General features: G+C 50.4%; 6 protein-coding genes across 6 annotated transcripts; 3 read left to right on the top strand and 3 right to left on the bottom strand.

Moving 5' to 3' along the window:
* Positions 1-114: 114 nt before the first annotated feature.
* AA0111_g10173 (hypothetical protein) lies at positions 115-279 on the bottom strand (the record flags this gene model as incomplete). Its single annotated transcript, XM_028643893.1, has 1 exon — positions 115-279. The coding sequence occupies one exon, from the start codon at positions 277-279 to the stop codon at positions 115-117; it is 165 nt and encodes a 54-aa protein (XP_028502236.1).
* A 66-nt stretch (positions 280-345) lies between these two features.
* Positions 346-537, bottom strand: AA0111_g10172 (hypothetical protein; the record flags this gene model as incomplete). The annotated part of the gene is made up of 1 exon (XM_028643892.1): positions 346-537. One exon carries the CDS (start codon positions 535-537, stop codon positions 346-348), a length of 192 nt encoding a protein of 63 aa, XP_028502235.1.
* Positions 538-1,731: 1,194 nt separating this feature from the next.
* AA0111_g10171 (hypothetical protein) lies at positions 1,732-2,847 on the top strand (the record flags this gene model as incomplete). The annotated part of the gene is made up of 3 exons (XM_028643891.1): positions 1,732-1,755; positions 1,818-1,928; positions 2,047-2,847. 3 exons carry the CDS (start codon positions 1,732-1,734, stop codon positions 2,845-2,847), a joined length of 936 nt encoding a protein of 311 aa, XP_028502238.1.
* A 422-nt stretch (positions 2,848-3,269) lies between these two features.
* On the bottom strand, positions 3,270-6,125 carry AA0111_g10170 (DNA mismatch repair protein; the record flags this gene model as incomplete). The annotated part of the gene is made up of 2 exons (XM_028643890.1): positions 3,270-5,915; positions 5,970-6,125. The coding sequence occupies 2 exons, from the start codon at positions 6,123-6,125 to the stop codon at positions 3,270-3,272; spliced, it is 2,802 nt and encodes a 933-aa protein (XP_028502237.1).
* A 1,501-nt stretch (positions 6,126-7,626) lies between these two features.
* On the top strand, positions 7,627-8,671 carry AA0111_g10169 (hypothetical protein; the record flags this gene model as incomplete). Its single annotated transcript, XM_028643888.1, has 3 exons — positions 7,627-8,035; positions 8,090-8,308; positions 8,364-8,671. The coding sequence occupies 3 exons, from the start codon at positions 7,627-7,629 to the stop codon at positions 8,669-8,671; spliced, it is 936 nt and encodes a 311-aa protein (XP_028502178.1).
* A 1,162-nt stretch (positions 8,672-9,833) lies between these two features.
* AA0111_g10168 (putative beta-glucosidase D) lies at positions 9,834-12,255 on the top strand (the record flags this gene model as incomplete). Its single annotated transcript, XM_028643887.1, has 2 exons — positions 9,834-9,933; positions 9,983-12,255. 2 exons carry the CDS (start codon positions 9,834-9,836, stop codon positions 12,253-12,255), a joined length of 2,373 nt encoding a protein of 790 aa, XP_028502179.1.
* Between the last annotated feature and the right edge of the window lie 1,309 nt (positions 12,256-13,564).

Genomic DNA, 13,564 nt, shown 5'->3' with positions numbered 1-13,564 from the left:
AACTCTAGTCAAGCTGCTGGATGGCTCAGAGCTAACAGGCTCGCCATATCTACTAGAGATCGTTCTGGATTTCCGATTCATACTGTAATGGTATTAGAGGAGTCGGAGTAGTTTCTACAATTTGCTAGATGGTACACGGAACGATGATTGCGTCTCTATATACGAGCGCATATCTGACGGTTTTTGGAGAGGCGGGGGCGGCGGTGGTGGTAGCTGATGCTGGAAGAAGGGCGGATGTGGTGGTGGAGGTGGTGGAGGTGGCGGAGGTGGGTTACCCATTGACTCATGGATAGCTTTCTGTAGCCGAATCGAAGCCTTCTTCTTCCCCTCTCCATAAAATATTGGCTACTGGATATCAAAGATGCCAAAGAGACAATACGCTGCGTCTTCTTCGCGCTTAGTTTGCCGCTTTCGTGCCCAGGACATTGGGTTGTCAACGCCGTACGAGAGGAAAGACCTTTTCTTCCAGAATATCTCTGTAGGTATGCCGGTGGCAAGGTTGATCTGTTGCGAAAGGGATCCTTTATTCCCGAGCATGTTCAAGTCCGCAGAGAAGAATTCGACTGTTATCGGACAAAGCAACTCCTGGAGAGTCCAGCCGCGAGTGAACCATCTACTCTTTTGGAAATCTGACTTCCAATGCTGATCAGCTAATCCATTCCGCGAAGACCGAACGTCTGCTAGGAAGACGTAACAAATGCTTTCTCTCCCAATACTCGTTAGACTTATGCTCAGAATGTGCCACGAACAAGGCAATCTTGAAATTCTTACCGTGCATCTCGATACCATCGGGACATCGAGTTGATGGCTTCTGTAAGCTCAGCGCTGCTCGTCTTGTCTATGCAACAAGTGTCAACCCAGAAGTAATCTAGACCATCAACCACAGCCTTGTCTGCACAGAAACTGAGCTTGTTATAACCTGCTCTTAACTCTGCGTTGCCCTCCATCAAATCTTTATAGGTGACTTCTTCTCCATCGGCGCCCCAGGTATGTGAAAGGATCGCATACGAGGGTATATTTTCCCCAAAGTACTCGTTAAGGCTGAAGGTACCGTCAGGCTCCAGGCGCAAGAGTCGCATCCTAAACGGACGATGGAAGAATAAATATATCTCGAACGTGTACAATCGAGCTTACAATATACAATACACGCTGAGAACGAGAGTGACGGAAGTAGGGTTTAAACATTGGAGCAGCGATCGAATGTTAAGCGCAGTCAGTAGGCGGAGTAAGCACAACGCAGCTGTGCGAAAGGTCGCGGACATGCATGACCGTGCCACCACGGACAGGCTAACAATAGAGAATTGAGAGAAGGCATCTTGAAACCATCAACGCGGTAAGTGAATGCTCCGCTTCGTCGGACTGCTTGAGATGGAGACACAGATTGTAACGTTGTTTAGTCTTACGATCTGCGAGATGATGAATACGAGATGTGAGGCGCTGACGCTTGCGAGGGCTGGACGTCCCGTAGGTCACCGGCCTTCCTCTGAGCGAAGATGCTGTAGTCATGCTAGTGGGATGATGAGGAGGATGACTTGAACTGGGGAACGGGCCGCCTCTATTGCACCGCCACCGCCACAGCTGATGAACCCCACCAAGACATGCCTACGCGTGTCCCGCCTCCAGCTTCCAGCCCGACCACTAGCTTCAACCTACATCAGACGCCTTCGCAACAAACCACCACGCCGTGCACTCAATCGCTAGATACCTGGTATTCGCACTGAACAGAACAAGATGGCGCCCGCAATGTCATTAGTCGTACGTCCCTTCCACATCCACCAAGGAATCCACTATTGCGCCAGGAACCTAATGCGGGGCAGAACAAGCTCAAGGTACAGCTCAAGCTGTCGATATCGCGGCTACGTATGGTGCAGCAGAAGGATAGCGCAAAAGTAAAACAGCAAAGAAGAGAGATGGCGCAATTGATCGAGGTACGTTGTCATGTTATCTTGGTCCGATGCGCATTTCGTCGCGTGAGCGCAAGGCAACAGCGCAATTCCAGACATCACTGTATTCTGTTCCGTGTTACTTGTGTTGACATTTTTACAGGTTGGCAAAGTACAGTCGGCGCGCATACGCGTAGAGAACATAATCCGTACCGACATCACCACCGAGCTGCACGAGATCCTCGAACTCTACTGCGAGCTTCTACTCGCGCGCTCACAGTTGCTCGAATCGCAAGTGTCCTCTTCAAACACCACCTCATCCGCCTCCACGTCGACACTCCTCGACCCAGCCCTAGAAGAAGCAGTCCGTAGCATAATATACGCCGCACCACGAACCGAGATCAAAGAACTACACACCGTCAGGGCACTGTTAGTAGACAAGTTCGGAAAGGATGTTGCAGTGGCCAGTATGGAAGGAGAAGGCGTGGCAGAAAGGGTCATGAAGAAGCTAAAGGTTGAGACACCGAAGGAGGAGCTGGTCGAGGCATACATGACGGAGATTGCAAGATTCTACGGAGTACCGTATGGCACAGCCAAGAGTGAGGATGAAGAAGATGACGACGACGATGAGCCATCAGGTGGTGTAGGCGAAAAGGCGGAGCTCGAAAACCCTTTACCAACCGACGACGCGGACTCCAGTACAAGCAAGAAGGCAGAGGAAAGGGAAGCGCTCGCAAAGGCCTCGACACCCAAGAAGCTGGGGCCACAAAGTCCGCTGCGCGTCGTACCGCCGAGTCCCAGTACCGATAATGTAGCGCCTAGGTTGAAGTTACCAGGAAGTGCGGCGGCCAAGGTAGCAAAGAGCGAGGCGAATACGAAGAAGCCGGCAAAGAAGGAGGATGGGCTAGGCAGAATCCCGGATGTGGATGAGCTTGCTAAGCGGTTTGCTGAGCTGAAGCGATGAAACAAATAGAGAAGAGAATTTGGTTCTTTTTGATCGAGCCTGGCTGAGTTACAATCCAGTGCTCTTCACATCTTGCTCCAGGACTGCCGCATCCGGATGCGCGCCTCCGAGTGCAGGCAGTCTGTACTGGAGGCAAGGACTATGGTACACTATCATGGCCATGCGCTTGGGGATGAGAAAAAGCGTATAGCATTAATTTATCAAGTCTAACTTTTAACTCTTCACGACAATCATTTACAGAAGAGCGTGCAATAGCATGGAAACCACATGTTCATGGAACCTCGATAATATGCTATATGTATGAATTACAGGTATCGTGCAAATACGCTCACTATTGAAGTACCGTTATGATCAACCTTCCGTAGGTTGGGTGCAAGAACGTTGTTACATGCCGAAACGCCGGTCAGGTATGTACCTGCCACTCACAAGGCCTGAATGCCCTTGAAGAACCCATTCGCCATGAGCTTCGGGTTCTCCTTGACCAGCTCCCTCATCCTCTCTACTTGTTGCTTCTTCGTTAGCCCCTTGCTCTGTACCTCTTCCTTCCACTTCGCCAATACTTCTTTCAGCATGCGACTTCCGTCCTCCACCTCCTCCTTACTCGCTTGCACGTAACCTTCCTCATGTTTACCTGCAAAATCCTCTAGTTCATCTGCCTTCCGCTTCGCCATGTTAATGACCTTTTGTGGGAAACGGACGAGTTCTGCGACGTGGATACCAAAAGACTGATCTGAGAAGCCAGGTTCGACTTTGTATAGGAGAGTAACTTCGCGTTTCTTCTGCACAGCGGCGGCGTCCATGTCGACGTCAGCATCTGCATCACCATTGGCAGGAGCAGTGCCTTCTGAGATATGGGCTACGACGTGTAGATTCTGCACCTGTGGATATGTGTCCACTAGCGCGGTCAACTCATGGAAATGCGTGGCGAACAACGCGAAAGCACCAATTTCCTTCACGATGTATTCGGAAATCGCCCAGGCAAGACCAAAACCATCGTACGTACTTGTTCCGCGACCAAGCTCGTCGATGATGATGAGCGACTCTTTTGTTGCAGATTTGAGAATGTTTGCTGTTTCCAACATCTCGGCCATGAAGGTTGACACACCCTTGATCTGGCTGTCGCTTGCACCGACACGGGCAAGTATACAGTCAAAGATGGTCAACTCGGCTTCTGAACATGGGACGAAACAGCCGATCTGTGCCATGAGAGCGATGACGCCAATCTGGCGGATATATGTAGACTTTCCACCCATGTTGGGACCAGTGATAATCAGGAATTCGCTGGAGTCGCGTACGAGTGAGACATCATTTGTAATGAAGGATATGTCGTCTTGCTGCTCCATGCAAGGGTGGCGTGCTTCTTTCAGTACGGTGTTGCCAGTGCCACGCGCGTGCATTGTGGGTCTGACGTAGGAGGTTGGTGCGTGAACAGAGACGTGGGCGAAGGAGACGATGACATCGAGGTGTGCGAGCACGGCGGCGAGTTTCTCGACGACGGGGACGTAGGATGATGCTACTGAGACGACTTCATTGACGAGACCGGATTGAGTGCGGTTGTAATTTTCGGAGAGTTGGTCGAACTCTCTTCGCTTTTCCTGTAGTGTGTTGGTGGTGAAGTAGACACCGTTCTTCTGTGTCGAGATCTCTTGGTATTGCTTCTTTTGTCTGATACAGCCGGCTTCGTTACGAGTCAGTCGGAAGCACCAGCCATTGACCTTGTGGTTTTCCAGAAAAAGCTTCTTATCAGTGTCTTGATTGAGGTCATCGCCCACACGCATATGCTCTGACTCCATGTCGCGCTTGAGCTTATCCAGACGCTTCCGGATAGTCTTCAGCGATTCATCGAACTCAGGTTTGATGATAAACTCGTGGTTGTCGAGCGCTTCGAGATCCACTGTCGTCTCCACCATGTCTTGTAGTCCTGCGAATGCTGTCATGTATTGGCGGAGCTTATCTGTGTACTCCGCATCGAGCGGCTCCTTGTACTGCTCGTCCATGACCGCTTCAAGGGAGCTGAGAAAGCCTGGTAACCGGATGACGACTTGATATGCTCGCACAACATCTTCCAAGTTTGCGGCCTTGCGTTGAAACTTCTTTGCAAGTCGGTACAGATCTGGTATTGAACGTAAGTGTTCTTCTTGCATCGTCTGTCTCAGCTCAGTGTCGTTGACGAAGGCCTCAACCAGCTGCTGCCGTCGCTCGATGTCCTTGACATTCATCAGAGGTTGCTTCAGCCATTGTGCTAGTAGTCGGCTACCAGTAGGTGTCTTGCAGTGGTTGAGTAGCCCGTACAAGCTCATGTTCTTTGCGCCGTCTCGTGGTCCAGGCATGAGGTTGAGTGCTTTCAGCGCCGCAGCATCGAGCTTCATGTATTGTGAGAGGTCGTGTTGGTAGAGTTGGTATTGTCCGAAGTTTGAAGAGTCTGACATGACTCCTAGGTACCGGATCAAGCATGCAGCCGAACCCATAGCTAGCTTTAGGTCTGTCAATGGCAACGAGCCAGCTGCCCGTTCGTCCTTCAGTAGCCGTGGGAGATCCTGTTCGATGTCCTTTGTGCCAAAGTCCGTCGCCGACCGCTCTGCTACCGCACAACCGCAGTTGTCGGCGATGGTCCGAAGTTTGCCCAGCTCCACATCCTTCTTAGATGTATCGACCTGTATCAGGCACTCTTTTACGCCCAGCTGAATCAGAAGCGATTCGAAGTTGGAGTAGAGGTCGTTGTCGAGGAACTCTGTGACGCCAAGCTCTCGTACACTTGCGTCTGCGAAGCACACGCCGACATTGCGCGCTTCTGATGCTTTTGCTGACACTTTGACCGCTAATATTATTGGTGCATTCTCGATCTGACCACCCAGTTCGTCTTCTAGGTCCTGCAGATTACCAGGTGAGGCCTGCTTGACCACCTTCCAGTCCATCCGCTTGCCTGTAGATTGCCATATCTCGATACGTTTGCTGAGTCTGAAGAGTGCGTCGCGGAGGAAGTTGCGGAAAACGGTGATGGTCATGGTAACCGATTCCAGGCCCGGTTCCCGTCCCAGCTTACGGATGACGGCTGTAGTTTTGTAAACCTTGAATACGTGTCAGTATCGTGATTCGTCCCCAATCGAGCTATGTGCCCTTACTGTGTTTGCAATGAACTTGGCATCTTCGCCATGAGCGCTGTAGTAGTCACCCCGGTCGAAGATGCGCACCGTCTCGTCATCTTTGTCAGGCAAGTTGCGGAAGAACTTGCAGAAGCCTGACTCGTCCTCCTCCTTGATTTCTGGTCGGGATGCCATGTCGATATGCTGTGAGGACCGACGTGAGGTTGTGATGTGAAGGGAAAGAGTGAAAGCTGAGATGATTGGGCGCGCCTTCCGTTAATTGATGGAGGCGCGTCTCAGAACGCGTAAAGCTCGCGCTAACTCTTATCGATAACGCCATGGTCCATGCTGATCCCATGCTGCTCTTCGCACGTCGTCATCAACACTTTCTACAACTTACATGCGAGTGTCTAAGCTCGTCACAACGCTTGTTCTTCTTCATGCCAATGGCATGCGCAGCCACTTTCAACACACCGAAAGATATCTCAGATCCATGCATCAACACTCTTGGCAATTCTTTGAAGTCGGTCAATTTAATGCCTAAGAGAAACGACCGTTGATAGGTTTGACTAGATGCAATCTCAAGATGACGGACACCACTGCAGGACCCCCAACTACAGAACGGCGAAAGATGTCAGCATTGGCATACCTTGACTTTGGTAAGATGTATGGCCCGCAGGAGAAGGCGGAAATCTATGACGGGCCCTTATGCTTTGGGTCCATTGTAGTCAGGGTCTTGTCGCCATAAATTCGCGCAACTAAGGGGACACAGTCATTTACACATGGCATGCGATTCGCGAACCATCTGCTACAACTGGAGAAGTTCATAGAATCGAGCTTCGTGCCACACGTACCACTCCTCTATGAACTGCTGCTTACGTTGTACCTAGCACCCTTGGTCCGCTAGAAAGAGTGTAGCGTGATTATACGGCCTTTCTATGATAGACATGTGAAAAGACAGTCGAGAAGAGGGTGATTACTTTACCTCGCTGCACCCGCCCATAGAGTGTCGTGTACCGCACAGCCACGCCGGTTCTGTACCTTCAGAGTATGCGCAGTCTCTTGGTCATGTCCCAAAATCGAAAACAACACCACAGTTTCTTATCGCGACGATGAGAAAAAGTTCCAATTATGGAATGCGGTACCGCACGCTTGCGACTCGGCCCAAGCCCTTGGCGGTTCAACCAGCGTCAATGAGGCCGAAAAGTTCCTCGCCAAGCTGCCTGGGCGCAACAAAGCGCGAGAAAGAGCCGCAACACATTGTTGCTTAGTCGGGGGTATGCCCGATAGTTTCCTTCTTGGGCGCGACGAAATTGAAAGACAGAATATCCGTATGTAGTTCGGTTTTCGGAGATGTGCTGGGGATCGCGCGGGTACATGTCGGAAAGTTGAAACAGGACGGTCTTGTGGTACTTACTGTATTTAATTCGATGGAGACTTCCATTTGATCGTCGGTGTTGAAACTTTGATCTCTTTGCTTCGGTCCTGCTGCGCAGCTTCGTCGTGCGTCTCCTTACGAATCACCTCAGCCACGACAACAAATATGGCCCACAGATCAACATCACCAAGACAAGTACTGCCTCATACCCTCTTGCCAATGCATCTGCAATCGACCCCTTCCTCTGGGACAGCAACCCCTATTAATGCTGTCCCAACGACTCTTTCATCGATACCAACTCAACAACAAGCTTACAGCATGCACCAATCACCGAACAATGCATACACTCCACAAGAGTCCTTCGAGCTCGTCTCGCGCATGGGCGTCAAGAAGGCGTACATGCGTATCGACAAGAGCTTCCTCAGTGCCTGCTCGGCTGGCATGATACTGTCCTTCGCATGCGCAACGCTCATATCAACCAACACGGCACCGTGGTATCAGGAGAATGCACCAGGTCTCCTCAAGACAATTGCGGCGCTCGTGTTTCCATACGGCTTGGTCATTGTGCAGATGACAGGAAGCGACCTGTGTACAGGCAGCTTCATGTGCACAACTGTTGCAGCACTGCACAGACGACTCAGCATATGGCGGATGTTGAGACACTGGGTTGTGACCTTCTTTGGAAACCTTGCGGGAAGCTTATTTGTGTGTTGTGTCATTGTTGGGTGTAAGTCTCCGATAGTAACCGTTATTTGGGAGATGCGAGGCTGACTTGATGTAGACGGTGGACTATTCGATGGAAAGTTATATCGAGAAGAGTCGTTGCACTTCGCTTACAAGAAGCAAGTTGAACCAGAGTGGTACCAAATCTTCCTGAAAGGCATCGGCGCGAATTGGTTGGTGTGTCTAGCATGCTTCCTTGGGTGTTCCGGTCGGGACTACGTGTCCAAGGTGGTGGGCATATGGTGGCCGACGTTTGCATTCGTATCATTAGGCTTCGGTAAGTACTGTACCTTTGTACCCACGCTCAGAAATAAGTTGACTGTGTGTACCAGATCACGTTGTGGCCAACATGTTCCTGATACCCAACGCCATCTTCCATGGCTCACCCGATATCACCATCGGCATGTACATCGGGAAAGGCATCGCCCCTGCGCTGCTTGGAAACATTGTGGGTGGCGGCTTGTTCGTCGGAGTTCTCTACTGGTATCTACACCTTCAGGGTCAAGATGACATCCTCATTGACGGTCATCGCTATGAATCGCTGAGGAGACCATCACAAGATTTGGGGAGATGGGTGAGGCTCAAGGATAGAAAAGAGGTATCTGAGAGTCAGGAGCAGGTTTGTCGGGAGCAAGTCTAGAAAAAGCTGTGATATGGTTGCAGGAAGTGTGTCAAACCTGAGGACTCGATTTGGGTTCCGCACAGCCAAGCGATTTGACGTAAACGTTGGTACGTGCGCGCATTCATCGGCTTTGACCGCGAGAACACCAACATCTCACTTCATCCTCATGTGCAAAAGCGTTGATTTCGAATATGTTACCATTAGAACCATCAACCGAAACATGTTCTTCTGTATTTCTGGTCGCTTTTGTGCCTGTGGACCCTGAATTTGCGAATTTTCTCTAATCCGCGTCACTGCGCTTAGGGGCATGATTCACGACAACGCCATGTAAGTTACGGCGGACATTGCCACGTCTAGATCAGGTCTGGCATGCGGAGTGGAGGCTGGGCTCGCGACCCTCGTGCGTGTCTTCCTGCCCGCGATACGCAAGCCCGACATTCGTCTCTGCCCATTAGAGAACGCGTATTTAAACGCGTAAAGGTATGTCTGGCGTTCTATAAGCGCGTCCCAGCTTCTCGTGTTTTCCTGACTGTACATCAGATGGTATATAATGTACACCGCGATCTTGGCACTTCCGCTCAACAACTAGCAACTTCCATATCGCCAATGCCGCATGGAATCCTGAGAACCCCGTCTGTCACCACGTAATTGCTCATCCAGTGATGACGAGGTCCTGGTGTTGAATGTCATCCGTGATTGGTGAGCGATACTAGCCTTAATCTTCATCTGAGCACGGGCCAAGCATTCGCAACGATGCATACGCGGCGCCACAACGCTAATCCAACAACATCGAGGCATCAATTTAGAGATGTCCTACCATTATGGGACCTGGAAAGGCCTCGTCCTAGTCGACTAGCTTTTTCGGTATCGGATACTCCGCAATGCACGGAAAACCTAGCCAAGCTGTCGTAGCACTCGTCAGCACGTTGATAAGCCTTTAGCCGGAAAGCGTGAATGCGCCATGAAGCTTGTCCTACAGTTGCGATGCAAATTTGACGATGTTGCTTAAGATGGTAGACGGCGCTCAGTTCTTGAGCCTTTCTTACCACATTGCCAATCATCCGCTCGTCTCTTACATTCGCTTATTGCCATACTCTCTTTTTCTCATCCCTCTGTTCTTCAATCTTGGTTTTGAACACCTTGTATCGCTCAAGACACAGGAAAGCACCTTACCATGACCATGAAGATCGATCTTTGGCTTCTTGCTGCTATCTTTTTCGGTGCTGCTGAAGCTGCCGTCTCTTCGAACTACACTGAAGCTAGACTTAGCTCTGGTACCAGTACGTGCTCCTCCAACTATCCTCGATATCTACTGATGATGTGCTCCAGTCAAGCTCGGTAGCTGGCAGAGTGCCTACGATAAGGCTTCCGCATTCGTTGATACCCTCAGTTCCTCCGACAAGCTCTCCATAATCACCGGAGGTAGTGCTGGCAACTTCTCCGGTCTTGAGATCCTCGATTCATCCGCCAACCCCATCAATTACTACTATGTTACCGCTTGGCCAGCAGGCATTGCAATGGCCATGACCTGGGACAAAGCCATACTCGAGGGCCAAGGTCAAGCGTTGGGGGCAGAATTCAAGGGAAAGGGAGTCAATGTCGGTTATGCTCCCACTGTACAGCCTCTTGGACGTTCGCCCTGGGATGGACGAGGCGGTGAAAGTTATGGCCCTGACTCTTATTTCTCTGGCATTATGGGCGGCGCATTAGCCAAAGGAATGTTGGCTAGTGGTGTTATTCCTGGTGCGAAGCACTACGTATTGAATGAGCAGGAGACCAATCGTCAAGGCTCGAACAGTATGGGAGGTGGAATGGCTGGAGGCGTTGGTGGCCCCGGAGGCAACTCCACGGATGGTGACGCTGGTGGCGCACCCCCCAGCATGCGACGTCGCCAGGACCTCGCGGACAACTCCACGGCAGCTTCCTCCGAAGCCTATAGTGTTGTAGTCGACGACAAAGCTCTCCACGAGACCTACCTCGCACCATTTTACGATACAGTCAAGAACGGTGTTGGTGCTGTCATGTGCGCAATGAACCGTATCAACGGCACTTACGGATGCGAGAACCAGGACACACTTTCAAGGCTTCTCAAAACTGAGATGGGCTTCCCTGGCTTTGTCAACCCAGATGCAGGCGCTCAGAAAACAGGTGTTGACTCCGCAAATGCCGGGCTTGACTACGGTTCTTCGTCCTACTGGAGTAATGCCACTCTCATTGCTGGAATAGCCAATGGGACCTTCACCGAAGATCGTCTAAACGATATGGTCATCCGTAACCTCATCGGTTATTTTCGCCAAGAGCAAAACATTAACTACCCGACACATGCAGGCTATACAGATCGTGTCGATGTGCGTGGCAAACATGGCGAATTGGCACGCAAATATGCGGCGGAATCATTGGTGCTTTTGAAGAACACTGATGGTGCTCTTCCACTTACCAAAGCTCAGCGTGTCATATCCATCTTTGGCAGTCATGCCGCTCCACGCAACGTCGGACCAAACACTGCTCTCACCGTTCAGTCTGGTGTGGCCGATACCATGGAGGGACACATGACCCAGAATGGTGGTAGTGCAATGTCTTCGAACGCGTTTCTGGTCACTCCTTTCCAGGCTTTCAACGAACGAGCCGAATCAGATGGTTTCATGCTCAAGTGGTGGTTGAACAACACAGTCGTTGAGAGCTCAGGTGGAGGTATGATAATCAGCGATGGTGCTGGTACGGAGATTCAGGAAACCACTCTTGGTATGGCAGACGGCTCTGATGCCTGCATCGTCTTCATCAACGCTTGGGCTGGTGAAGGAGGTGACAGGAGTGAGCTTGCAAATGCGGAGCAAGATCATCTAGTCAACTATGTGGCGGACAACTGCAACAACACTATCGTGGTTGTCAATACTGTCGGTCCGCGCCTACTTTCCCAGTGGAACGACCATGAGAATGTTACCGCGATCCTATACGGTGGCCCGCTCGGTCAATCTTCCGGTCACGCGATCAACGAAGTATTGTTTGGCGACGTCAACCCTTCCGGCAAGCTTGTGCACACGCTCGCCAAGAACGAGTCTGATTACGACTCCAATTTCCAGATCAGCGAAGCTTCCGAGATTGACTTTACCGAAGGCAACTTCATCGACTACAAGTACTTTGATCAGCAGAACAAGACAGTCGGTTATGAATTCGGGTTTGGATTGAGCTACACCACTTTCGAGTACGCATCTAACATCACCGTCACTTCGGACACCGAGAAGTTATCCGAGACCTACGCATCTGGTGCACTCGCTGTTGGCGGCCGTGAAGATCTCTGGGATCTCGTTGCAACTGTAAGCACCACCGTTACCAACACGGGCCGTGTCCCCGGCGCGGAAGTCGCGCAGCTGTACGTCGAGTTCCCTGCCGCAGCTGACGAGCCAGTCAAACAATTGCGCGGCTTCCAGAAGGTCACGGTCAAGCCTGGTCAGACCGAGAAGGTGCAGTTTCAGCTTCGCAGGAGGGACCTGAGTGTATGGGATGTCGTTGCGCAAGAGTGGGCGGTTGTGAAGGGGGAGTACAAGATGCATGTTGGAGCTAGCAGCCGCGATCTGAAAGCTGCTGCAGCAATGCAGCTGTGAGGAATCAATTAATTGTAAGCTTGACTGATTCAGTCGCCTTTTGTTCTAGTATGTATAGCAAAATATACCCGATCGTACATTCAAGAGTTCTGAAGCTTGGATATCCGGAGCCAGACCTCTAATCGAGACAATATCCTCGACACTTGCTTGCTCTTTCGATCTGGGTTTAAAGCTGCCTGTGTACCTATATTGTCGCCGTTGCAAATCATGTTGCTGCCACCGCCACCAAATCCTGTCAATTTGCCCATGATGGAGGAAGGATATTGGATCTACCAATGTATTAGCGAAACTGTTCTCCATTTCCAGGAACGTGAACAAAACGGTCAAGAAGAATTGGAAGCACCTACCATTAGGCGAGGTGAAAAATCGAAAATCCCCCATAATAAATTTCGGTATCGCGATATGCGCGCCATCTTCAAATTTGACAAGATATTCATAGTAGTCGTCTTCTTCCATAAGAGCCTCAAAAGCGCTCGGCCGAAGGTGCTGCGATAGGCTCGCAACGGGTTCATGCTTAGATGAGCCGAAGTCGCGAGTCAGACAGTGAGGCGCGTATGTAGCACCAGCGAGTGAAACATTGACATTAGCGAATGTACCGTCTTCAATACAATGCGAATGTGGAAAGAAGGCGCTGGGTTCCGCGCTTTCGCGGCCGTTGCCGGAAAAGCCATGGTCGAGATCCCAGACTGGTGCAGCAGAGAGGTTTTGCCAGTCGAGCGTCCAGTCCCAGTACCTGGATAAAGCTGGTAACAATACGTAGCTCAAACATTTGTACTCACAGAAGCTCTCCTTTATAACCACACTCTGTCACCAACGCTTGATGATATGTATGGATGATGTAACGGTGCCAAGTGAGAAATGATGCCGCAAAGTGGACTAATGATCGTGTCAGTCATAGAGTGACTCTGACTCGACATTCTGTACTTACTGTCATCGTTAAGAGGAGGTTGAAGTTAAACTCTATCTTAGATTTAGTGTTACACAGGGTTTAGCTATACTTCTCTAAGCTTAGTCTGTACTAAGGCGAGGTAGACGAAAGCAGTAGTTTGTAAAGTAATATATAGAATAATTAGATAGAAAAGAGTTATTGTTATAACTAAAGAATAGATAATACCTATTCTATAAATAGTAGAATAACGAGTCAATAATCTATATAAGAGATAAACTATTTAAGCTAACTATTGTCACGGGGTTGGTAGGCAGGGAAGGTAGGTGCACGTGATCAGTATATTCACTACGATATCGCTGACAGTACGGGGTCAGGCTAAGACAAGGACGTAGCTCAAGGAGCGTACGACAGGGCGCGTTC

This window comes from Alternaria arborescens, assembly GCF_004154835.1.
Source record: "Alternaria arborescens strain FERA 675 chromosome Unknown contig_33, whole genome shotgun sequence".
NCBI classification, from domain to species: domain Eukaryota; kingdom Fungi; phylum Ascomycota; class Dothideomycetes; order Pleosporales; family Pleosporaceae; genus Alternaria; species Alternaria arborescens.
Note: the sequence above shows the minus strand (reverse complement) of the source record. Positions and strands in the feature narration are given on the sequence as shown.